General features: G+C 46.2%; 1 protein-coding gene across 4 annotated transcripts in view; it reads left to right on the top strand.

Moving 5' to 3' along the window:
* The window catches only part of LMF1 (lipase maturation factor 1), a 171,336-nt gene extending 146,537 nt beyond the window's left edge, over positions 1–24,799 (top strand). For 3 of the 4 annotated variants that reach the window (XM_079952516.1, XM_079952517.1, XM_079952518.1), the window contains 5 exons: positions 6,086–6,269; positions 9,657–9,810; positions 12,160–12,343; positions 17,565–17,677; positions 24,497–24,799. In XM_079952516.1, the coding sequence (XP_079808642.1) occupies positions 6,086–6,269; positions 9,657–9,810; positions 12,160–12,343; positions 17,565–17,677; positions 24,497–24,674 (813 nt within the window). In that variant the 3' untranslated portion in view covers positions 24,675–24,799. Of the gene's footprint in view, positions 1–6,085; positions 6,270–9,656; positions 9,811–12,159; positions 12,361–17,564; positions 17,678–24,496 lie in introns of all 4 variants that reach the window. The other variant, XR_013832920.1, reaches the window with a different exon arrangement.
* Positions 24,800–26,536: the final 1,737 nt, after the last annotated feature.

The raw sequence follows: 26,536 nt of genomic DNA, 5'->3' as shown, positions 1-26,536 counted from the left end.
TAGGGAGGATGGGAATTGTAGTCCAACAATATCTGGGGACCCAAGGTTGAAGAAGGCTGCACCGGTATATCATGATTTTCCTGGGATGATAATAGCGCCAGCTTATCTCACCATGTGATATCAGCCTGCTGAGCACCGTTAATTCCAAAAAGCGGAATGTGATTCCATTCAGGAGATTTAGGACCTGGTGGCCCCTCCCAGTCATGTGGATCCCTTCGCTATATCAAGGAGAAAAGGGACTTTCCTGGAGTCACAAACTCTGCTGTGAGGGTTTCTCTGCATGAGCCCTGCGACTCTCCCATATCCTCTTCTCGTGGCAGCCTTCCCACCTGCTTTCTGTGGGTTGACTCTCTTTACGTTTTGACACCTTTGGTGCTGCTGCTCCGTCCAAGGCCATGTGTACATTTCTTCTGGCCCAGGCTGGCGGGTGGCTGGCGCAAAGCGAGGCAGGCGGGTGTCAGCAAGTGCAGCCAAAGATGGAAACTGGATACCCAAGTGCTGAGTTTGGGTTAAGAGCCCTGCTTTTGACAGGGCAATAAATTTCCTTTAACTTCTTGTTTTTTAAAGGAGAGACTTCTCTCTCTCTTCCCCTCTCCCTTTTTCTTTTTTTCCTTTCTGCTTTCTTTTTTTTAAAAAAAACTCAACCTAAACTCCTATAAATTCCTGGAACTGACTTGGCTAGGCATCAACAGGGTTCACCTCGCTTGGTAAGATAATATATCTAGTATGCACTTGTAAAAGTTCGGGAGGCTGCCCCCGGATTGCCCACCGCTTTCCACAGCCTGTCACTGGCTTGAATTACTCCTTGGAAACTCCTTTGCTGTCCCATGTGCAATAGAGAAGTCAACGTGTTGTGGTTTTTCCAAGAACTACTTTCTGTCACCCTGTGGAGAGGGGGTTACCTCTTGCTCGCCGTCTCCTTCCTAATGAGCAATCTAGGAGCCTGCCCTTAACGCAGCAAAAAAGCTCCTAGACTCAGCTCCGTCCCAGAGGACCAGGAAGAACAAACATTGGTGGGTTTTTGGGGAGGCAGTGAAGTCCCTGATGTCATGGCTGTCGCCTCAGGATCCTAGGTTGCTGAGAGGAAGGCCCTGATTTGGACAGTGCACCAGCCAACCCACTCGGTGGCCGGGGGGGGGGACCCTCAGCACCCCCTTCCACACTGAACCTGCTTTTAAACACAGTGGTACCTCGGGTTAAGAACTTAATTCGTCCTGGAGGTCCGTTCTTTTTTTTTTTTTTTAATAATATTTATTGAAGTTTCCACAGAAAAAGAAGAAAAGTTACAAAGATGGTAAAAAGAAAACACAAAAATTACAAACACTAAAAAGAGCGAAAACAATTTAAAAAAACAATAAAACAATTTAAAAACAAATCCCTTTTTCTATATCTTGTAGTTCATTTGGTTATTTTCCTGACTTCCTCACACCTCCCTTTTTTGTATTCCAATTCAAATATTTAATTCAGCAAATCCATACCCTCTCTTTTTCTCTTAATTCTTTATCATCACATATTATAGTTTCATGTTTTCATCTAATATAATCCCTTTTTACATAATCCTTTTAACATTATTGCTAAAACCACTTCATTTCATTCCAACATCATTTTAACATTCAATAATTTTACAATGTTTCAATAAATAGTCTTTATATTTCTTCCAATCTTCTTCCACCAACTCTTCTCCCTGGTCTCGGATTCTGCCAGTCATTTCCGCCAGTTCCATATAGTCTATTACCTTCATCTGTCATTCTTCCAGGGTGGGTAGATCTTGTGTCTTCCAATACTTTGCGATGAGTATTCTTGCTGCTACTGTGGCATACATTAAAGAAGTTCTATCCTTCTTTGGCACCAATTGGCCGACCATGCCCAGGAGAAAGGCCTCTGGTTTCTTCAGGAAGGTATATTTAAATACCTTTTTCATTTCATTATAGATCATCTCCCAGAAAGCCTTTATCCTCGGGCACGTCCACCAAAGGTGAAAGAATGTACCTTCAGTTTCTTTACATTTTCAGCATTTATTATCGGGCAGATGGTAAATTTTTACAAGCTTGACTGGTGACATGTACTACCTGTATATCATTTTCATAATATTCTCTCGTAGGGCATTACATGCCGTAAATTTCATACCCGTGGTCCACAACTGTTCCCAGTCAGCAAACATAATGTTATGTCCAATATCTTGTGCCCATTTAATCATAGCAGATTTAACCATTTCAACCTGAAACTGTTCTTAACCTGAAGCACCACTTTAGCTAATGGACCCTCCTGCTGCTGCTGCAGCGCCGCCACCGTGCAATTTCTGTTCTCATCCTGAAGCAAAGTTCTTAACCCGAGGTACTATTTATGGGTTAGCGGAGTCTATAACCTGAAGCGTCTATAACCCGAGGTACCACTGTATTGTGTTTTCATTGTCATGACCCTCCCTGGGACCTTGGGGTAAAGGGCAGATTAACAACAGGGGAGTTTTACCCTCCAAGTCATCTGAATTAGGCACTCCTGGTTCAATTTTTTAAAATGACAAGTAACTGGGAGCACCTCCCTTCCAACTCTACAATTCTGTGTCCCCCCCCCAAGCAGTTTTGCATTTTCAATGATGTGATCTGTAAATGGCACACGGGGCAAGTAGGCTGTGTAGTTAGAGTAGATAGGGACATTACAGTGCCTTACACTGAGCCATGGGTCCATCTAGCTCAGTAGTGTCTGCACTGACTGGCAGCAGCTCTCCAGGGTTTCCTGCAGGGGTCTTTCCACAGCCCTACCTGGAGGTGCCGAGCGTTGTGCCTGAGACTTTCTACATGCAAAAGCAGGTGCTGTACCACTGAGTTGCGGCTCTTTCCATAACTATAAAGTAAGATTCTAGTCCTCATCGATCTGAATGAAGGGCTGATTCAAGAGAAAGCTGCCTTAATACCATTGGGTCAATTCTGCCTTGGCTGCATCTCCAAGGTTGCAGGTTTGATCCCCTTATGGCACAGCTGAGTATTCCTGCATTGCATTGGACTAGATGATTCTCAATGGTCCCTTCTAATTGACCAGTTCTATGATTCTAATATTAATATACTGACTGGCAGTGGCTCTACCTGGCTGTGAGATTGAACCTGAGACCTTCTGCATGCAAAAGGTTCATCGGGGATTGAACCTGAGACCTTCTGCATGCAAAGCAGGTGCTCTACCACTAAGCTATGGCCCTTCCTCATAGTTTTCAGGGCACTCTGTTGCCCCTGTGGTGCCTTTTAGCCCACACACTAATAGCCGTCCCTGGTCTGTGCACTGGAACAGTTTGCAAGTTGTTGTTACAGCTCCTTCTGGAAGGATATACTGTCTGGCGGAGATTATGAGTTTCTGGCTGGTACCTACCAAATGCCTATAATGATCTGCAATTAGGGTTCAAACCGTGTACGGACCTGTAAAAGATTTCTGACGGTACCTGCCCCATTTCCTAGCATTTGGGCTCACTTGCCAGGGCTAAGGGGAGAGAAACACAAGGAATAATTGTTTGGGGGGCTGAAGGAGGGAAACCACTCTCACCCCCCCCCCCACCCAAATTAATCCAGCGAGAGCCATGAATCCACAGTATTTCATATCGCACTTCATAAAACTCCAGTCATAATCCATAAAACTGACATTATTAGATTAAAAAAAAGAGGTCCCAGCTCCTCATTTCAGGCTTTTGCTCATTAGACATTCTGTAGTTTTATAACCTTACCGTTCCTACCCAATTACTGTGATTAATACTGTGCCTTAATAAAAGAAAACCTTCGCGATTCAGGAGCAGACTTGGGATGTGGGGGGAGCAGGTCTTGGTTAAAGGCGGCCTTTGCCAGCCTGATGCTCTCCAGATGTTTCAGACTACAGCTCCCAGAAGCCCCAGCATCACATGCTCATGCTGGCTAGGGCTGATGGGAGTTGTAGTCCTAAGCATCGGAAAGCCCACCAGGCTTGCAAATGACGCCTTGATGTGAGGAAAAGATAGTGCTTCTGGGCCAGGACTGGAGAGCTTCTGACTGCCCAGAGGTTGCTGGACAACAGTTTCCGTCACCCCTGACCATTAGGCATGCTGGCCAGGATTGGTCGGAATGGAAGTCAGAAAAGATGTGGAAGGCAACAGCTTCCCTGTCCCTGATCTAACACCTACAGCCTGTTCCAGAGAGATTCCGCTTGTGTTTTTCTTAATTCTCTGTTACCCCTCGAAAGACCTGCTTGCCCCAGGCTGAAGAACCGTATGTTTGACAGGTTCATAATTCCACCCTCATGTCAAAACCTCAGAGGCCAGATTTTGAATCCTTTGATTATTTATTTATTTGATTTCTCTCTCTCTCTCTCTCTCTCTCTCTCTCTCTCTCTCTCTCTCTCACACACACACACACACACACACACTATACAGCTGTTAGAAATAAGATTCTTCTTTTCAATCTCCCAAGCAATAAAGCAAAAAAAAAAGAAGAAGGAAAGGAAAGGAAAACAGAACAGACCACCCAGTTACTACATATAAAGTAGTAAGGTGATCCTGTGTCAGAGGGGCAACTCAGGGAATTATTTTCTTCAAATTGCCTCAATATTGGAAAGTGGGGTGGTGGCGCAGGAATGCAATTGAGCAGAAGAAGTGAGAAATGTTAATGAAGTGGACTGCTTCATATTTGTGGATGTAGATCATTTAAAAGTAGCGGGGGGGAATGGTGGCCAAAGACCCAAACTAACAGCGTGCATCATCATTCCCCTCCCTCTCTTTTAAGTGATGCAATAATGATGGCAATGACGAAGCATCTGTTTTCTAATGTGGATTCTTGTGACTTTGGGTTTGAATCTCTGGTTGCTTTTAATGCATTCTGACACCACCCAGGCGTTTTATTCCATTTTTGTAAAGAGGAATCATAGAATTGTAGAACCAGAAGGGACTCCCGAGGGTCATCCAGTCCAGCCCCCTGCAATGCAGGAATCTCAACACGCGGTTCTCTCATCCAATGTGAAACCATACCGGATCCTGCTTAGCTTTGCTGCTGCTGTTGTTGTTTAGTCGTTTAGTTGTGCCCAACTCTTCGTGACCACATGGACCAGAGCACGCCAGGCACTCCTGTCTTCCACTGCCTCTCGCAGTTTGCTCAAACTCATGCTGGTAGCTTCTAGAACACTATCCAACCATCTCGTCCTCTGTCGTCCCCTTCTCCTTGTGCCCTCCATCTTTCCCAACATCAGGGTCTTTTCCAGGGAGTCTTCTCTTCTCATGAGGTGGCCAAAGTATTGGAGTCTCAGCTTCAGGATCTGTCCTTCCAGTGAGCACTCAGGGCTGATTTCCTTAAGAATGGAGAGGTTTGATCTTCTTGCAGTCCATGGGACCCTCAAGAGTTTCCTCCAGCACCATAATTCAAAAGCATCAATTCTTCGGCGATCAGCCTTCTTTATGGTCCAGCTCTCACTTCCATACATCACTACTGGGAAAACCATAGCTTTAACTATACGGACCTTTGTTGGCAAGGTGATGTCTCTGCTTTTTAAGATGCTGTCTAGGTTTGTCATTGCTTTTCTCCCAAGAAGCAGGCGTTGTTTAATTTCGTGACTGCTGTCACCATCTGCAGTGATCATGGAGCCCAAGAAAGTAAAATCTCTCACTGCCTCCATTTCTTCCCCTACTGTTTGTCAGGAGGTGATAGTACCGGTGGCCATGATCTTAGTTTTTTTGATGTTGAGCTTCAGACAATATTTTGTGCTCTCCTCTTTCACCCTCATTAAAAGGTTCTTTAATTCCTCCTCACTTTCTGCCATCAAGGTTGTGTCATCTGCATATCTGAGGTTGTTGATATTTCTTCCAGCAATCTTAATTCCCATCATCCCTGACCACTGGTCCTGTTAGCTAGGGATCATGGGAGTTGTAGTCCCAAAACATCTGGAGGGCCAAGTTTGTCTATGCCTGGTGTAGATAGCACTGAGTTAGATAGGCCGAGGACTTGGTTGGGTGTAAGGCAGCTTCTGAGGCCCCTCTTATTGTTTGCTTAGCACCTGTAACCAGCCAGGCACTGCAATGCACTGAGAAGCAAGCTCTAATCTCCCCCTGACCACAAGCTGTCCATCTCCTCTTTCATGCCCTTAGGTGCTCCTCATCGTGAGCGGGAACTTGAGCTTCCTTAACTGGCTGACCATCGTGCCAAGCATTGCCTGCTTCGACGATGCTGCCCTGGGGTTCCTTTTCAGCTCCAAAGAACAAGGCCTGAAGGCCAGAGTGCAAGAGATGCAAGCTGGAGAGGCAGAGGGGAAGACGGAGCCCTTGCGATGTGGTAAGTCCTTCTTGGACTGAAGCAATACATTGGTCTGATGGGAAAACACAGACATCTATGTACACACAAGGTTCTTCGCCATCTGCATTTATCCTCGCAACAAACCTGTGAGGTAGATTAGGTTGGGAGACGGCGGCCAGCCCAGCGAAGCACTACTCAGAGTACCCCCATTGAAATTAAAGAAAGGGTAAGGGTAAAAATAGACAGGTATACATATATGTACATTATTAGTTTATTATTAATACAATTGATATCTTAAGGTAATAGGTTTACTAGAGTGGAAAGGTGTTGAAAAGGACAGGAAGTCAAAATTATGTACTAATTTTATGATCTGAAGACTTCCATTCTAATGTCTGAATTTTGTTTTGATAAGTTTGATATATAGATAATGACATGTTGTGGATATATGGATGCAATTATGGATAATAAAGCATTGAAAAAAAGAAATTAAAGAAACTAAGTTAGTAATGCTCATTCGTTTCAATGTGTCTACCCTGAGAAGGACTAGCATTTGATATAAATAATAATAGTTATTTATTGCTGCAGGGACCATGTCCTATTTTCCCAGGCTCTGGGAATGCTGTATGGCTTCAACAATAGTATTCTGTTTGTTTGGTTGGTTGGTTTTAAGTTTCTAGCCCTCAGGAGTACATTACACACACATATATCTTGTTTTATTTATCCCACCTTTTCCTCCAAGATTTTCAGGGTGGTGCACATGGCTGTCCCTCTTCTCATTTAATCCTCACAACAACCCTGTGAGGTATGTTAGTCTAAGAGATGGCACTGGCCCAAGGTGACCCAGTGAGCTTCATGGCTGAGTGGGGATGTACCCTGGTCTCCCGGGTCACAGTCCAATACTCTAACTACTGTACCACATTCTCTCTATATAGAGACAGACAGACAGGTGTGTAGTGGTTAGTGCTAGACTGGGACCTAGGAGACCAGGATTCAAATCCCCACTCGCCCATGAAGGTCATTGGGCAACCTTGGCCCTGATCTGCTGTCTCTGCAACTCTGCCAAGCTGGCCAGGATCCTGCACAAAAGGCACCTCAACCCAGCGATCCTCAGGCAGACTTGGAGGGGGGGGGGGATTAGCACGAGGTGTCCCAGTCCCAGGAATATGTTCCTCTTTACATTGACCAAGTTTCTCTCTCCTGTTATGTTTCTGTGCAACATAACGAATCCTGGCTTTTCTGAAATATCCACCCACTTTCCCAGGGGTCCAGACCTCCCTTTTCAATGAAAAACTGCTCCCAAAATATTCTCAGACTAAACAGTTTATCAGGGTAGCAGAAAGGCTTAAACAAGCATTGTTTCCCTGCAGAGATGGAAAAGAGGAACTCTCCGTGCTAGTCAGTTATTATTATTTTTATTTGTCTGTCTCTCTGTCTCTCTTTTCAAAAAGCAGCAGGATGCAGCAAGGGTCAGTTTTGCTTATTTGTCCAATTCTCAGTAGCTTCAGTTTCCTTTCTGGTGGCCATTTGCAAAGGTACAGCTGTATCTTAGTCTTTTAGGGATGCTGCCAACCTACTTCCCTGGATCGGTTGATGCATCTAAAATAATAAAAAAACAGCCTTTGCCTTTGGCAAACTGCCCCCCCCCCCGCCCGCCAATGCTTTGGACTACAACTCCCATCTGCCATGTTGGCTGGGACTGATGGGAGTTGTAGTACAAAATAGGGCTGGGCAATGTGAGGTTTTCAACATTGTGATATATCACCAGCCAAACATTGCAATCTGGTGATACATCAAAGCTTGGTTGATGGGCATTGCGATTCAAATGGCATTCGCTTACCGCTTCATGTGATCAATTGTGCAGAGCGGGGTTTACCTGCCCCCCCCCCAAGTTATTCTATTCAAGTTGGCATTCCTGGTATTCCAGACTAAAACTCCCTTTTCAGATGGACTCCAAGTATATACTTAATTTCAGTGCCATCCAGAAGAAAGAACAGAAAATTCTCCCCAAGCCAGAAATGGCTTCTCTACACTAGGGCTTGTTGTTAACTGAGCAGCATTTTAGACATTCTTCTTTTTAGTCCCTTCCCAGACTATTTAGAGAAAAGCAGATTTTCATAAAGATATGGCACAGCCCATTGGCTGAGGCCCGCAATGTTGCAGGCGGGGGCTGGGCGTGGGGAGAGGGAGGTTGAGCAAATGCTTCTTTTCTTATTGGCTGGGGGGGGGGAATCCAGGTCACAAATGGCCCCCAGGACAGTGACAGGGGGAAACCAGACTCTCCGATCTACCAACTTACTGTCCTGCCAGAGACCACTTGCAGGGTGTGTGTGTGTGTGTGTGTTTCACTTTGTATAGCATGATAAGCAAACCAAAAAGGGGGGAAGGACAAACACCAAAGGAGTTTGCAGTCCGAATTTTAGCATTGCGATGGGAGGAGAAAAGAGAGTTGTGGGGTGACAAAAGAACAGAGACAGGAAGAGGGGGGACGAGAGAGGGAAGTGGGGGACAGAAATCATAAATGTGAGTGAATGAGTGTTTGGATCCTGCTCTGCTTTTGGGCAATGTTGTCATTTGAGACATCACAGCTTCTGGTCGTTTAATTGTTAAGTCACCGTGGCCTTGATCAGGCTCAGGAAGAAGGGAGAGCAGGAACTACTTCTAGAACTCTGGGTCATTTGCACCAGATCAGGAACAGTTGATGCCAATAGCACCTACATAACGCCTAAACTAGCCTGCTGAAATCAGAAAACCTTGAGTAGGAAACATATCTCTCTCTCTCTCTCTCTCTCTCTCTCTCTCTCTCTGTGTGTGTGTGTAAGCATCTCTGTGTGAGCTCCTGAAAGCCAGTGCCCGCTGAGAGGGACACCATTTCCCTCAATTCAGCATCCACCCTTCTGAGCCATTGGTGGACCTCAAGGTTCTAGCGAAAGCCAAGTATAAATCCTGCAGGTCTGAGGCTTGCCCATTCTTGGCGTGAGGCTCAGTGCAGAAGGCCTGCCATCTTGAAAGCGGTTGGCGTCCTTAGAGGGATAGTACATTGCAGGGACCCTCATGAGATGTTGTGTCTTTCTTCCCCACCCCAGCAACAGAACATCCCAAGCCAGGCGGGTGAGTAATCTCAGACCCAGGCCCAAGTGTGGCTATTTAGGCCTCCAGCTTGCTCGCTTGCCTGCTTGGATCTCTAGTCTGGCTGGAATGTGGCCAACATACAGAGGTAAGAATGCATCCAATCGTCTTTCCACTCCCTCCCTCTGGCCCCTCTGACCGCTGGCCTAAAGCCCCTGAATAGTTGTCCATGAGAGAATGAAGCACTAGGGCCAGAAAAGGTTTCCCAACCTTGTCCTAAGCTGATTCCGGAGCACATTAAATGTATGTACCCAAAGCAAGAATATATCACTTACGGTTTCCACCTCTCCTTTTCCACAGGCTGCTACATCCGCAAGGGAGTGAACCTATCTTTTGGGGTCCTGATTGCCTTCCTCAGCGTCCCAGTGGTTATCAATCTGCTAAGCTCCCGACAAATCATGAACACGTCCTTCAACCCTCTCAGGATAGTCAATACCTACGGGGCCTTTGGAAGGTATGGCTCTCTACTAAGGTCAGGGTCAAGGTAAAGGTAAAGGTAAAAGGACCCGTGACAATTAAGTCCAGTCGCGAAGGACTCGTTTTGCAGGCCAAAGGAGCCAGTGTTTGTCCGCTTCCACAGACAGTTTTTCCAGGTCATGTGGCCAGCATGACTAAGCCGCTTCTGGCGAAACCAGAGCAGCGCACGGAAATGCCGTTTACCTTCCCGCAGGAGTGGTACCTATTTATCTACTTGCACTTCGTGCTTTCGAACTGCTAGGTTGGCAGGAGCTGGGACTGAACAACAGGAGCTCACCCTGTCGCATGGATTCAAACCGCTGACCTTTCAGTCGGCAAGCCCAAGCGGCAAAGTGGTTTCATCCACAGCAGGGATGCTAAATCCTGGGGTCTGCCTGCCACTTGTGCCCTTCCAGATCTCATGGGAGGGAGGAGGGGTTTTGGAGAGATGCACAGGTAAGATTTTCCATGAGGTTTAAAGAAGTGGCCTTTGAAATGGCAACCAAAATCACCAAGGGATTGGAGCACCTCCCCTATGAGGAAAGGTTGGCTCAGTTGGTTAGAGAGTGGATGCAAGACAGATGCTCTATAACTCAGCTATGGCCCAATCCCCAGGTCAGCTACCTTTGGCCTCTTCTTGGGGTACAAGCATGTCACAAACCTCCAATTTTAATTCAGGATCAAAAGCATATTATGGTTATTGGAACAATAATTGGGGGGGGGATGTATGCTGAGGTATTTGGAAGTCACATTGATTCCTCTTCACAACAGTTACACCCCTTTCCAACTCATCACCAAAGGCTCTTAATGATGTGGCAGAAAAGAGACTGAGCTCCTGCCAGAATCTGTTGTCCTGTCCTGATAGCCCTGCAAAAGCTCAGTCTCTTTTCTGCCACATCATTAAGAGCCTTTGGCGATGAGTTGGAAAGGGGTGTAACCGTTGTGCCTCTTCTTACACCTCCTGAATTACCGTGGCTCCTTCAGAGGAGTGGGGGTGTATTGTCCTGCCGTTGTTGTTCCTCCCTCTTAACTCCTTCGCTCCCTCCCTCTCTCTTCAGGTTGACCGTTTCCCTTTCGACAGTTACCAGAACCCCGCAAGCATGCGATGAAACCCCTGCTATAAATGCATTCGTAATTCCAGCCTATGTAAACCAATAAAAAGAGGATTGCAGCTCATAATGAATATATGATTATGTGAAGGCTGACATATTTTGAATAGCACAGTAGGAACAGGCTTTTTATTAGTAATTTGGTGTCCTGGATTTACAGTGTGTTCATAAACATCGGGCAGTGGGCCACCTCTCATAACTCAGCTCACTGAGCAACAGTGGTGGGGCGGGGGGGGGGAGGTCCTTGGCTGGGGCAGGAGCTGGGAATCTGTTGAACTGGAGGTAGGGATAATTCTAAGTGGTCCCCGTTAGAGCAGCCAGCCAGTACTGGACCCAAGGAATGTGCTCTTTTGCCAGAAGACAGTGATCAAATAGAATAAGAGATGGCTTAGTTGAATCAGGCCAGAGGACCATCTGCCCCCCCCCAGCCTGTGTCATCCAGATGTTTTAGAGTACAGAGAAAGCTGTCTTGTACTGAGTCAGACCATCTAGTTCAGCATTGTCTGCACTGATTGGCAGCAGCTTTCCAGGGTTTCAGGCAGGTTTCCAGGGTTTCAGCAGGTTTCCAGGGTTTCAGCCCTACCTGGAGATGCTGGTAGTTGAACCTGGGGGCCTTGTGCATGTGCTCTTCCACTGAACTAAGATTCTAGTCCTCACCGTTTCTATTAGAAGGGGTGATTTAAGTACAGGCCGCAACCGTTTTAGACGTGTCTGATATGTGTGCAACCGCACATGTGCACATTACAGCAAACCCAAGAGTAACCTCAAAAGGGGTGGGGCAGGGGTGCAATGGGGTCTTTGCAGGCTTTTTCAATGGTGCGTCAAATATACACCATTTCATGAAATGCTGAGTCAGAACATCAGTCCATCTCCCTCAGTATTTTCTCCCAGCATGTACTAGTCTGAGATAAACTGCCTCTGAACATAGCCATTCCATTCCCAGCTCTCGCAGCTAACAGGAGGAGCCCTGCTGGATCAAATAAAAGGTATATTCAGTCCAGCAGGTCCTTCCTTTAGTGTTCCACCAGATGTCCATGGGAATCCCGCAAGCAGGGCTTGAATGCCACAACCTCTCTCTTCTTTGCTCCTCTGAAACATGCCCCATGAGATTTGGTCTTTGTGCTCTGTTTGGAGTCTCTGGCTGCTTTTTCCTCTTGCAACTGCAGGCTGCCCAAGTTCAGATTTGGGATTGGGGTTTCCCAAAACTCCAGAGAATAATTCCGCATGTCTTTTCACAGCATCACCAAAGACAGAACCGAGGTCATCATTCAAGGGACGTCCAGCCTGGATCCCAACGACCCTGCTGCTATTTGGGAAGAGTATGAATTCAAGTGTAAACCTGGGGACCTACACAGGAGACCCTGCCTCATAAGTCCATACCACTATCGCCTGGACTGGCTCATGTGGTTTGCTGCTTTCCAGGTGCGTTCCCAACACAGGTATGAGGCTCTAGTCCAGGGATAGTCAACCTGGTGCCACCCAAACATTGTTGGACTACAATCCCCATTATCCCTCACAATTGGCCATGCTTGTGTTTGCCACTCCAACTGCCTCTGGAGGGCACCATATTGGCTACTCCTGCACTAGTCTGAACTTTACATCCATTGGGTGTAAAGTGATTTTGATTAGAGCTGCAGATCTCAACAAAGAGGGCCTGCTGGATCAGGCCCATCTAGTCCAGTATCCTTCTCTCACAGTGTCCAACAAGTTGCCTGTGTGAAACGTGCTAGCAGGATTCGAGCACAGAAGGACTCTTGTCCCCCTCCCAGCAACTGGTATTCAGAAGCATTACTGCCTTCAGCTGTGAAGGCAGAGCATAGCAGTCATGGCTAGTAACCATCAATAGCCCTCACTAGCCACAGAAGGACCAGTGTTTTCTGTATTCATGGTGGCTTCAGTTGGAAGCCACAGCAGCCCCTCTGACCCTGATGTCCACCTTTCCCATTGTCTCCGCTCTGTAGGGCGTCAGTCTTGATCTTAGAAACACTGAGTACCTCATGGTGTTGCGCTCTGTTTTGGTGCTCAAAAAATCAGAAGGTTCAAGGGCATTAAACTAAAAGCCAAGCAGCAGTTGAAGAAGGGAGAATGGCCCTGATGCTTTAACCCGCAGAGTCTTCTCACTTACTAAAATAACAAGCAGGAACTCAGGGATGTAAATGCTAGAAAGCCACATGCAAGGCTCACTTGGGATCATGCTCAGTGACACAGTTACATGCGTACACTATGCAATGTTTTCTCCAGACTCTGTAATAATATGCCCTACTCAGGAAGAAAGCCATAGATGCGGCACAATTCGACAGCTTCCCTTTTCATCTCAAAAGCAGCTACCTGAATCGCCACAGCTTATTTTTAGGCCTCCAAATCAAAATGGGCTTGGAAATTAAAAGAACTATCAAGACCAGTGGGACCGAGGCCCATCTTCTTCTTTCTTCTGCTCTATATTTTAGAAAGTTGTATTTGGACTACTTTTAAGGCATTGTTGCCAGATTTTGTGGGGTGGTTCCTGTAATTCCAATTGTAAATACATTAAAGTACAATAAGTAAGAAATAAAACACAATTAAAGATCAAGATGAATGCTTAAGCGATGGATGTGCTATTTCTCATCTTCAACCACAAATCCACAGGCATGTCATGGACTGCCTGAATGAAGCTCAAAGACCACTGTTAGTCCGGGGACCACCGTTTGGGAAGTCCTGTCCTAAAGGACTATTTTGGTGTTCATATCCCCATGACACCCTTTTATATTTTCAACAGGCCTTTATTATCATCCCAGCCTGCAGAATACCTTTCAAGGTTGATGACACTGGTACTGTGGGCTGCTGAATGGGGCCAGCTGGAACACCTGAGGCAACCCAACACCTGACAAGCTGCTGAAAGCCAAACAGGGCCGGGAGGTGGATGGAGAAGATCTTTTCCCATCCCATTGTGTGGCTAGTGACAGGTTGCTCTTTACACCTCATCACTGCTTGATATACGACACTCTCTTGTCCAGGCTTCCTGAAAACAGTTTCCCTTTTTGAGGCGAGTGACAAGACTTCCACCAGAGCAGCACACAATCTGTTGAAAGGAGTAGGCCCAAAGCCTGTCATGGCTGACCGAGGTCCCTTCACTTTTCACATGTTTGAATAGCTGGCACATCCGAAATTTCAGACGCTTGAGGATTTGTCCTGGAATGCCCGGCCCTGAGGAGCAATTTGTTAGCAGACTGTTGCTTAATTGCTGCCCCAGAAGTGCTTTTAATTGTATTTCATATAACGCAACACTGCTTCCCAAGAAAGGGCTTCTGTTACCATAATTTTATTAGCCAAATATAATATCCTCTCTTCATTTCTCTCTCTCTCCTTCTTATAAACTGCTCTTTGTTTTGAGTGTCTCGGCCTCCCGTGAGAGCCGTAGCTCTCAATTAGTGTCCTTCATTTGTTGCCGGCAGAGACGTGACCAGTCCGCTTACACACTTGCAGGTCTTCCTCTTGTCTGCAGAAGAAATCAGGCAGCTATTTGATGCTGAGTACACGGCAGTGAAGAGGAATCAATGTGACTTCCAAATACCTCAACATACATCCCCCCCCCCAATTATTGTTCCAATAACCATAATATGCTTTTGATCCTGAATTAAAATTGGAGGTTTGTGACATGCTTGTACCCCAAGAAGAGGCCTGTCCTTTGAGGCCAAAGGTAGCTGACCTGGGGATTGGGCCATAGCTGAGTTATAGAGCATCTGTCTTGCATCCAGAAGACCCCCCAGGTCCAATCCCCAATGGCATCTAGGGCTGGGAGAGACTGCTGCCTGAAACTCTGGAGATCCACTGCCATTCAGTGTAGACAGTATTGAGCTTGGTAGACCAATGACTCAGTAGAAGGCAGCTTCCTGTGTTGTTAGTCTGTTGTTTCCCTCTTATCAGTTGTTTTTCTGGGAGTGCTTCCTTGTGAGAAAAGAAGAAGGCCAAAGCATCATGCAGAAAGGCAGTGGGATACCTCCTCTATGAATCGAAGCATTGGAGCCATGAGCACCTTTTGTTATGTAATTGATACATTTCATATGATGTAATGACCATCCCAGTGGCTGCTTATAAGGCAATGTGTTTGTACCATCTTCCAGCCAGGGGTGCTTCTGTTTGGAATAATACTGGCCTATGTTGCTGTGGGGCTTGTTTGCTTTTAAATCCTGCTTTATCCTGGAGAGATGCCCACAGAGAAATCCACAAGGCAGCTGTCCTCTGCAATCCCCATTGAAAAGAATGGAGCTGTTAGAGCAGAGTTCACAAACGTCAGACATGTAGATCATGAGGGGATACACTGAATTTATTGCAAACACAGGGTGTGTCTTGAGCTAAGTCAACTTGGAAGGACAATGACTCAAAGCCAGCAAGCATCACCTTAAAACTTCTTAATAAAGAAATGTGCATGCAGAGAGAGAGCTTTTGAAGTATGCAGAGTTATAGGGTAAGGATTTTCTTATCCTGTTCAGATTGCAAAACTGCTGTACAGCAGGGACTCCACGCCTCCTTTGTTCTGGACAATAGCTAAGCCCACTCATAGTACTCAGACAATGAAGACCAATAGCCTTTGATAATGCTGATAGTGGCTTTTAAAAGCCAGTATCTCTGCATTATTATTTCAAAGTTTCCCCTCTAACCCAGGGACAATGAGTTGGGCTCAGGGACACTTAAAAGAGACTTGCCTGTGGTTTCTGGAGTAAGCCACCTGTTGGGAACCATCCAAGTTACTCGTGGGGTTTAAATAAATAAAGGGTGGCACAACCTCTGGAAACTTCCCAGATTCTTTGCTGGCTAAGGCTGATAGGATTTGTAGTCCCAAACAGCTGGAGGGCACCAGATGCAGGAAGGCTGGTGCGGCCTCAAAAAAGTTCTGTTATCTGACTCCCCAGAAGCAAGATGGCAATAACCTTTGAGGTTCCTTGTTGTGCCTCCCAGTGTATACCCTATTTCCAGACCAAGGGCTGCATTCCCACCTGGGCAGCTTTCCAGGGGCCACATGTAGGAGGGACCGGATGCAAAGGCGACAGGGGTCTCTCCCAGCCTTAGTTGGAGATGTTGTCAGGGATTGAACCAGGGACCAGACGCTCTGCCACTGAGCTACAGCCCTTCCCCTCTAAGTCAGGGTAATAATTCCTGAAGCATATCAAATAAGAAATAAGAAGTTTGGGACCGAGGCACAGAGTCCCGTTTTAAATGGAAAGGGTCATCAGAGCTGTTTTGAAAGAGGCTTCTCCCAAACTGTTCCAATAAGAGCTTCAGTGGCTCTTAGAACCCAATGTACTCCTATCCACCCGAGACCCTCCTATCCCAGAGGAGAAGAGTCACAAATATTTAACTGGTATATAGCCCCAAAACACTGAGTAACCCTCTGAACTTCAGCATGGTCATGCAGATAGGATGGCTGAATTTTGTTTTCCTACACTGTCCCCTGCTGCTTACTTAGTATAAAATCTGCCTGCAGAGGACCAGGCAACACAGAAACCAAACCTGGGGGTAGGAGGATCCCTTATTATTTACAGTGCCTGAAACTCATTAGGAGGTCCAGAGAGCTTTCCAGGTACAATTGGCAGTGCTATATTCTTTTTTTACCCACTCACTGAGCCCTACATGTTTCAGTTTTGCCTTTGTTCAGTGGGATGCGGGGCTCAATGCAGGGTAGAGACTCAGAATAGAACCATGGACACCTTGATTTGAATCCTCACTTGGTTTCGTTTGTTTGTTCATTTATTTATTGAAAACATTTATAAATCACTTGCTGGGTTATATCCAACTAGCTTGTAGTAAACCCACTGCAATGAATAGATCTAAGCTAGTCATGCCCATTATTATTGGTGGGTCTACTCTGTGTAGGACTAATGGTGACTGCAAGCCTTTTTAAAAAAACAAAACTCGCAAATGGCATACAGGATAAAAACAGTACTCAATATCATTGAAAATAAAATACACCCAACCAGTAAAACAGTAGTATGAAGTCATTCCCTGTTCTTCCCTCAAAATATGGCAAATCAACAATTGCTTCTGGCTCCTCAGTCCTAGATGTGAAGAGGCTAGCCATGTTTATTTGATACTGAAGGAGGTGTATTCTGTATTTATGTCCTGAGGTTTGGGGCTTCTGCAAAGTGACCACCCAGGAGCACCGGATTGGCAAAGGCTGTTCTGCACATGCACATGGCTTATTTAATTACCTTATTGCAGCAATTTACAAGCCTTCTATAAGAAGTGATCTAGACAGTTCTGATCATTGTTGTTGTTGCTAGTTCAAGAATTCCAAGAACGCCCCCTGCCAAAAATAAATCAGTGCCATTTGGAAAAGCCCATCATCTTGATTCAAAGTGGTGTCCAGTGGCACCCCAATGTAGACCAAAACCTGCTCTTCTATCTTGTGCACTGTCATGCCAGACTGAGTAATGGTTTGGTCAGCCATCTTGATTTATAGTGGTGTCCAGTGGTATTTTAACATAGCCGAAGACCCACTCCTCCATCTCAGGTACTGTTATTCCAAATTGGGCAACAATATCCCAAGAGGTGTCCAAATGCATAGAGAACAGATGGAAAGACAAACAGACCACTTATTATTATCAGCATCCTCCTCCTCCTCCTCCTTATGCTCATCCTCTTCCCCTTCCATGTGTTCTTTTTCAAGACTTATGAACAAAACGAATGGATAATCCACTTAGCCGGAAAGCTTTTGGCCAACGAGAAGGAGGTTTTATCTCTGATAGCCTTCAATCCGTTTGAGGGCAAAGCCCCACCAAGGTAAGCCTAACCCATGGGAAATTCAGTGATGATATAGGATTATTGTTGGCCACTCCCACCCTGCAAGTAGCATGGCCCTTATTGTTGTGAATAATAAGGGATCCTGCTTGCTGACTTCCCTTTGGGGCATCTCGTTGGCCATTGTGAACAGGAGGTTGGACTAGATGGGCCTTTGGATCCTCATACGTCGTCAAAAGAGGCAGTGTGGTATCATGCTCAGAGTAGCCTTCTCCAGTCTGAAAATATAGACACATAGACATACAGTGGTGCCTCGCAAGACGAAATTAATCCGTTCTGTGAGGCTCTTCGTATAGCGGTTTTTTCGTCTTGCGAAGCAAGCCCATTGACAGCTTAGCGGATTAGCGCTATTAGCGGTTTAGTGGCTTTTAGCAATCAGCTGATAAGCGGCTTAGCGGCTTAGGAAAAGGGGGGGAAAGGGGAAAAAACCCGCAGGAACTCGCAAGACATTTTCGTCTTGCGAAGCAAGCCCATAGGGAAATTCGTTTTGCGAAGCGCCTCCAAAACGGAAAACCCTTTCGTCTAGTGGATTTTCCGTCTTGTGAGGCGTTCATCTTGCGGGGCACCATTGTAGAGACAATAGGATTCTACAGTTGGAAGGGACCCTGAGGATCATCTAGTCCAACCCCCTGCAATGTAGGAATATGCAGCTGTCCCATATGAAGATTGAACCTGCGACCTTGGTGTTATCAGCACCATGCTCTTTCCGACTGAGCTATCCAGCAGTGCTCAGTCAAACTACACATCCCCACCCCTGACCAGTTTGAGGGAGGGGCCATTGGCCTGGTTACCTCATGAACAGAGATACGTTCCAATGGAAACTGACCCTATGGGTACGATTTTTTTCACCCTTTCTCAAAGGGATAGAAAAATAATGGAAATGGATAACATAGTTTGTAGTTGGGGGCAAACTGATGGGGGGGGAGACACCTTCTCATTGTCCGTATGGGTCAGCACTTCTCCCACTAGCAAAAGGAATTTCCAAGTGAGTTAATGCCTTCAAAATGAAAAGCTTTAGAGCAAAGGAGGCAGGGGGTTGTTTGGCCTTTTTTATGTTACACTTGCGAGGGAGGGGGAGGGGTAGTTGTTGTTGAAGCCAGTGTGATAAATATGGAATGAAAAGCAGGTGACTTTGTTATTACTATTTTTTTTATTATTTTTAATGACGCCATTGTGGAGTTGGGAGCAATCTAATTGAGTGTGAAACTTGACTTCAAGCAAAGTAAAGTTTGCAAAATGTCCGCACGCGAAATATCAGGGCCCAGCCAATGGTTTGTAAAATATTTAGGCACCATAAATCTGAAATGCTGGAGGTTTCAGCTAAGAAAATTAAGAAGTGATTTAGCTCGCTGTTGCAGGAGGCGGTTGCAGCCACATGAATGTGGTTTTGCTTAAGTGAGAAAGGACAATTAGATTTCAATTAGGAAAGAGATTGATACTGGTTTTTTCCAGTGTCACAGAACATTAGCTTGAAAGTCAACAGCCTGCTCTCCTTGTGCCCCAAACCTAAATTTGCTTGCTTGGAAACAAATCCCAGCAGAATCGTAAGGAGGGCAGCAGTTAGCACCAACTTTTCCTCGAGGTCTCCCCCACCCATGAGAATCGAGGGGGGCCACAGCTCAGTGGTCAGCCACATGAGCAGAATATGGTAAGCCCATCGCCTGGTGTGTCATGCGTTTGAACATGCTGCAATCGATCTACTTCACTGACAAGTTCTAAAGACTTTTGTTTCCAGGCATGCATTGCCCTCCTGCAGTTTGATGTCTCTTGACAATAACCATTCCGTGTTGGACAGAATGACATTTCAGCGTCATTGTACCATGAGCGTGTATACTTCCCATGGACCCCCTCAATTTGTCATTTCTGTAAGAGAGCCTAGCATTGAAAGTAGGGTAACATTTTCGCAGTCTTGCCAGTTGTGTGTGTGTGTGCATGTATGAGAAAGAGAGATTGTGTGCTTGGGTTTCCCCTCCAAAACCATCTCATCTGTTCCAGAGGGACAGCTGCAGCCTCTGCAACTAATTACAGCTGTCTGGAAGATTTAGACCCTGGCCATAACAGCTCAAATATTGCTGCTAATTTTTAACACTTTCACAGTTGGGAGATGTCATTGCAGGCAGATAGCTGGTTGCATCTCAGCCGCACAGCTGCTCCCGGGCTTGAGAAGGAAATTGCAGAATGTTGATGTGGAAACAAATGGCGCTTAGGCCTTGGCAAGGCGAAGTGGGGAGCTGTGGCCTGCCCTTCTCCAGCCGGGCCTTTCTGAATGCAGGATTCGAGGCATGGCAGAAATAAGAACCAAGGAAGCTGCCTTCTAGCAACTAAGACCACTGGTCCATCTTGCTCAGTACTGTCTACACTGACTGGCAGTGGTTCTCCTGGATTTCAGACAGGGAGTATCTCCCAGTCCTAGGTAAAGGTAAAGGGACCCCTGACCATTAGGTCCAGTCGTGACCGACTCTGGGGTTGTGGCGCTCATCTCGCTTTATTGGCCGAGGGAGCCAGCGTACAGCTTCCGGGTCATGTGGCCAGCATGACTAAGCTGCTTCTGGCGAACCAGAGCAGCGCACGGAAACGCCGTTTACCTTCCCGCCAGAGTGGTACCTATTTCTCTACTTGCACTTTGACGTGCTTTCGAACTGCTAGGTTGGCAGGAGCAGGGACCGAACAACTGAAGCTCACCCAGTCGTGGGGATTCGAACTGCTGAACTTCTGATCAGCAAGTCCTAGACTCTGTGGTTTAACCCACAGCGCCACCCGCGTCCCATATCTCTCAGTCCTACCCGGAGATTAAAAGTGATTGAACTTGGGGCCTTCTGCATGCAATGCAGATGCTCTACCGCTGTTGCTCTATGGCTGTTTCGTTGGAAATAAAGCAAGATTCCAGTCCTCATGATTTTGAATATAGAACTAAGAGAAGCTGCCTTCTGCTGAGTCAAACCATTCACCCATCTAACTCTACAAAGTTTCAGGAAGGGAGTCTCTCCCAAGCCAGGACATTCTACATGCAGAGCAGATGCTCTTCCACTAAACACCACCATCACCCCAGTTTCAGCAGTGAAATCCAATCAGTGGGATTTAGGAGCAGCTGAAACCACACCTTGTGTCACCAAGAGCAAATTGCCAAACCAGCAATAAAGTGAGTTGAATGGTAAAAGATGTCACCAAAAGCTCATCGGTTTTCCAGAAAGCTAGGATGCTCCATAAGATGGCTGTGCTTTCTCACTTTGGAATTTGGGTGGGGGTGTTCCCCAGGCAGGGAGCAGCACAGTGCCTGAAACCATAGCATCCCATGAAGCAGCCTGCCTGGCTTGCAAAGCTGGCTGGACCTGGGAAATGTCAAGAGGCAGTAATGCTTTAATTATTAGCAGGAAATATTGTGCTTCTGAAAAGTAAACACGGTGGGACTAACACTTCAGTCCCTGGGTTTGGAAGGAGTGTGTGTTTGTGCGCGTGCACGCACGCACATGCGTGTTGACAGGGGGAAGAGAAGAGAAGTACTGTTCCTCTTTTAAAAAGCAGCTGCAAGAGAAGCAGGTTATTGGCTTGGAATACAGATTTGTCAGGGACAGCTAAGTAGAGACTTCAGTCAGTCACTTTAATGGTTGCTTGACATATAAGGAGTCTCCAAGCGACTTAAATTTTTTTTTAAAGGCATAAAAGCATGGCATAAAAGCGTCATTTCAGGATGTGCCTTGGCAAGAGGGAAGGGGAATGAAGAGGGGAAGTATCCTTGACTCTTAAATGTGCTGCTTTTTATTTTATTACATTGTCTTCTATTGAATTGGGTTGTAGTTTCGTAAGATACTCTACTCCAACTTTCCAGTTCCGTTCTTTGTTATACATTTATTTGTTACTTTTGTTAGCCACCTAGAGAGTGGGATAGTTCAACTGGTCGAGCATGAGAATCTCAGGGTTCGAGCCCTACAATGTGCAAAAGAGTCTTGCATTGCAGGGGGTTGGACTAGATGACCCTTGCGATCCCTTCTAACTCTACATATTTATGATTCTATAAAGATGTGAAATATATATTTATATATCCAGGGGCACGGGTGGCCCTGTGGTCTGAATCACTGAGCCTCTTGGGCTTGCTGATCAGAAGGTCAGCAGTTCAAATCCATATGATGGAGTGAGCTCCCATTGCTCAGCTTCTGCCAACCTAGCAGTTCGAAAGCACACTAGTGCAAGTAGATAAATAGGTACTGCTGCAGTGGGAAGGTAAACAGCATTTCCATGCGCTCTGGCACATGTAATTATATATATATATAATTATATATGAATTATATATGAATTAAATCAGAAACTAGAACAAAGCCCCAGAATAATCTATAGAACAAACTCAATTAGAGAGCAGCAGAAGCTTTCAGCAGCAAAACCACCATCAATAGATTGAGTGGCAATCCCAAGGCAAAACTGCGGAGCAGGGACTGAACATGAAAAGGTACCATGCCTGTCATAAAGGGCAGAGTGTCTGTGAAGGGGAGGCATGTGCCCCAGGGCTGTGCAGGAGAGAAGGTTGCAAACACATTGTCTGACACACACACACCCCCATGGGATCTTGCAGCCAATGGAGGCTGCTGGTCACCAGTTGTTAAGTTTGGATAGGCGTATTTGATCATTTCAGTTTCTCTCACTTTATCCTATTTCCAGTCTTAAGTTCAGTTCCCCACATTTCCACATCAGTTTCCAAATGGTTTGTTTTTAAAAGTCCTTATGAAAATCCATCAGCAAATTTCTCCTAATATGCTCACATGCACAGCCCACGTTTCCTCATATTGAACAGCTCCTTTGCCTGTCTACTCACTTCCTCCCAACAGACTGCTCACAACAGACTGCCTTTCCCTGTGATTTGGTGGTGGACCGTTCCCCCCTACCAAGCACTGACCATTTTGTCAAGTCTCAGCTTCATAACCTCCTTCCTGCACTTCCTAAGCAAACGTCCCTCTGGCTCCTCCTTCCTCTTCCTCGTCACCATCCAACTTTGCACAATTCCTGCCGGCCCAGGGATCCTGCATATCATTTTGCGCCCTTTGCTTTTCTCCTTCTGTTCTCCCTCCTGCCCAGACTGACCTTCCACTTCTGCTCCAGATCTGCGCTAAGGGTCCATTCGCTCAAGGCTTAGCAAGGTGTTGCGAATGTGTAAAGGGTTCTTGTTATTTAGCCACAGGGACTCCTCAGCTGCAGCTGTATAACATCCCTGAGGAGTTAGTGTTCGGCGGAGGGGATGGAGCAGAGGGAAAGGCAGCTGCTTCACCTCCCTGCCCAACTCAGTGGCTGTTTTTGTATTTGAGTAGCGAAGCGAGGACGTTCCCAATGAGCACTGATGTGATGCTGACAAGTTTATAAGGTGGGTTATTTTATTAACTTCTCCAGCAAAGCAACATGGTGTGGTGGCGTCTCCGAAGCACTGGCCTGCTCGGCACAGACTTGTCAGAGTGTGCTTTCGGATAGTAAGTAGGGAGAAGGCAGCCTCACCCCACAATGGTTTCTTTCCCCATTCTTCTCCACCTTCCGCATTGCTTGTAAAGGTAAAGGTAAAGGTAAAGGGACCCCTGACCATTAGGTCCAGTCATGGCCGACTCTGGGGTTGCGGCGCTTTATTGGCTGAGGGAGCCAGCGTACAGCGTACAGTCATGTGGCCAGCATGACTAAGCCGCTTCTGGCGAACCAGAGCAGCGCACAGAAACGGCGTTTACCTTCCTGCTGGAGTGGTACCTATTTATATACTTGCACTTTTTGGTGTGCTTTTGAACTGCTAGGTTGGCAGGAGCAGGGACCGAGCAACAGGAGCTCACCCCATCACGGGGATTCAAACTGCCGACCTTATGATCAGCAAATCCTAGGCTCTGTGGTTAAACCCACAGCACCACCTGCGTCCCACAGCGCATTGCTTGTATCTCTCCCCAAATGCTCTTTTCCATATGGGCCTGTTCATTTCTCTTATGGATATATTCTCTCTCTCTCTCTCTCTCTCTCTCTCTCTCTCTCTCTTCCATTGTAAGCCTCCCAAGTAGTCATTCCAGCAGATCCCCACACTACGGCTTAAGGAACACATGGACGTTGCTTCTGTTGAGGTTCCAGGGTCAAATAAGCTGGCCCTTCACCCTCTCCTTGCCAGCTGTTCTCTTGTTTTGGAGAATGAAATAGATGCTCATGTGAGGGCAGCCTTCACCAACCGGGTGCCCTCCAGATGTTTTGGGCTTGAACGCACATGGCCATTGTGGACTACAACTCCCATCAGCCACAGCCATTTGGAACTACAGCTATTAGTCTTACTTGTTCATTTAATTTATACACTCCTTCATACTTCAGCAGAACTCTCTAAGCAGTGTACAGATCCTGACAAAAAAGGAACCCCGTCTAAGAAATACAAAGCAAATCCCACATTCAAAACCAAGCAGTACTGCTACCCCATGTAAGGTTAACAATGTTATTGGTTAAGACAACTAAGAACCACAGAAGCAAATCATATATGAAACCTCTGAAGGAGGGACTACCAAGAGGGCCACAGATCATAACATCTGAGAGAGTTTGCAGAGAAAGGGGTGGGTCTTTCGGATATTTGGGGCCTAAACATTTGTTTAGGGATTTCAGGTAAGAAAAAGTTGGACAGTATCCAGGAGGGTTTCCTCTGATGACCTTAACACCCAAGAGCAGTTACTTTTAATATATACTTTTAATATAAATAAAGAGGTAGGGGCCTAGTTATTTATTTTAAAAGGCACATTTTGCAAATATGAATTGCAAGTTTGCATTCTTTGTTCCTGCCCTCACTCTGTGGCGTTTTGTTCCTTTTTATAGGTGGGTTCGGGGCGAACACTACAGGTACAAGTTTAGCCGCCCTGGAGGTAACCACGCCAGAGACGGGAAGTGGTGGATCCGAAAGAGGATCGGGCCCTATTTCCCACCCGTCAACCTTGAGGGCTTGAAGAAGTTTTTCGAGGCTCGAAACTGGCCCCAACCCAAGCAAGACGGTTAAGCAAACAAATGAAGAGACCGTGACCAAGAACCATTGACTTTGAAAACCCTACTTACTTTTTAAAATGTTACGTCTGCCTTTTTCTCATGTTCAGCATTTTACAGTAAAATGGATAAGGCACTGTAGACAGATATATCTCTGCCTCTTATTCTTGCAGCCTTGCTTGCTTGGATTTCTTTAATTTTCTAATTATATAACCAACTAGATTTTAGTGTTGTTACCCCATTTGGTTAGCCAAATGGTAGGCACTCAGTGTCAAATTATGAGTCATAACATAAAACTTAAGACGATAAGATAAACCCTGCAGGATCAGGCCAGTGGCCCATCTAGTCCAGCATCTTGTTCCCACAGGGGCCAATCAGATGCCTTTGCCAGAGGCAAGTGGGCACAGCAATGGATGTGGCTTTTACAGCAAGCACATTATTATTATTATTATTTATTTACAAATTATTACCCTTCAGCCTAAGGGTTTCAACAATTAAAATACAAGATTAGAACACAATATTACATTCCAGCTATGCAAAAGGTTATAGGTATATATACAGACATAAACATTCCTTCATCCAGGCCCGCAAAAGATGTAATAATAATAATAATAATAATAATAATAATAATAATAATAATTTATTATTTATACCCCGTCCATCTGGCTGGGTTTCCCCAGCCACTCTGGGCGGCTTCTAACAGAACACTAAAATATGGTTATGACCATTCCAGGACATTGCCACCAGACCAGGAAGGTGCAAAGCAGAGCTGGTGACCAGGGCATTGAAATGCATCTCTAACTATTATTTCTGTATAATTATCAGATTGCTGTATAATATTAGAAGGTTGTATAATCTTAGAAGAGGGCATTTCTGTGACTACCATGAAGGGAGCTGGCCCTTCTGAATTTCCCACTGCACGACTGCTCTTATTCTTCCACACTTGAACAGATCTCAGGTCACTCGCTTGCTGCCCTCTCACCCTTCCAAGCAGGCAGCTGCCTAGGGTGGTGGGCTGGGTTTCATGTGGGCAGCGCCGATTGCTGACCAGCTAGTCCAAGGATGCAGGACCTCAGGGTAAATGTAGCCCTTTGGGCCTCTCTAACCCTTGGGACTCTCCTCAGGCCACACCCCTCCCTAGCCACACCCCTATCCCCAGGCCACACCCTTCACCGGCCTTGCTTATCACCCACCTTGGGTGTTTTTGCCTGGCTGGAACGTGTCTTAGAACTCTGGTCATGACTTTTGCTTGCCCTAATGGATTGGTGTATGTATCTAGAAGATAACTACTGTACAGGGACGCGGGTGGCACTGTGGGTTAAACCACAGAGCCTAGGACTTGCCGATCAAAAGTCGGTGGTTCGAATCCCCGCGACGGGGTGAGCTCCCGTTGCTCGGTCCCTGCTCCTGCCCACCTAGTAGTTCGAAAGCACATCAAAGTGCAAGTAGATAAATAGGTACCGCTCTGGCGGGAAGGTAAACGGCGTTTCCGTGTGCTGCTCTGGTTCGCCAGAAGCAGCTTAGTCATGCTGGCCACATGACCCGGAAGCTGTACGGCCAATAAAGCGAGATGAGCGATGCAACCCCAGAGTCAGCCACGACTGGACCTAATGGTCAGGGGTCCCTTTACCTTTACCTTACTGTACAAAGTTCACATTGGTTGGCCGGCTCACTTTTGCCTCTGACACCGCCCACCAGTGACATGTACCATCATTGCCCCTCCCCCCCCAAAGATTGTCCTTATGGGAATGCAACCCTCAGGCTGAAAAAAGCTCCCCAGACTTGCCCTGCTCAAAGCTCTGATTTTACAAACAAATAGGTCTGAGTTCTAGCGGACCCCATTTACAAGGGCTGTACTTTTGTATTTTCAAGTGCAGG

Source organism: Podarcis cretensis (genome assembly GCF_951804945.1).
Source record: "Podarcis cretensis genome assembly, chromosome: 14".
Classification (NCBI taxonomy): Eukaryota; Metazoa; Chordata; class Lepidosauria; order Squamata; family Lacertidae; genus Podarcis; species Podarcis cretensis.
Note: the sequence above shows the minus strand (reverse complement) of the source record. Positions and strands in the feature narration are given on the sequence as shown.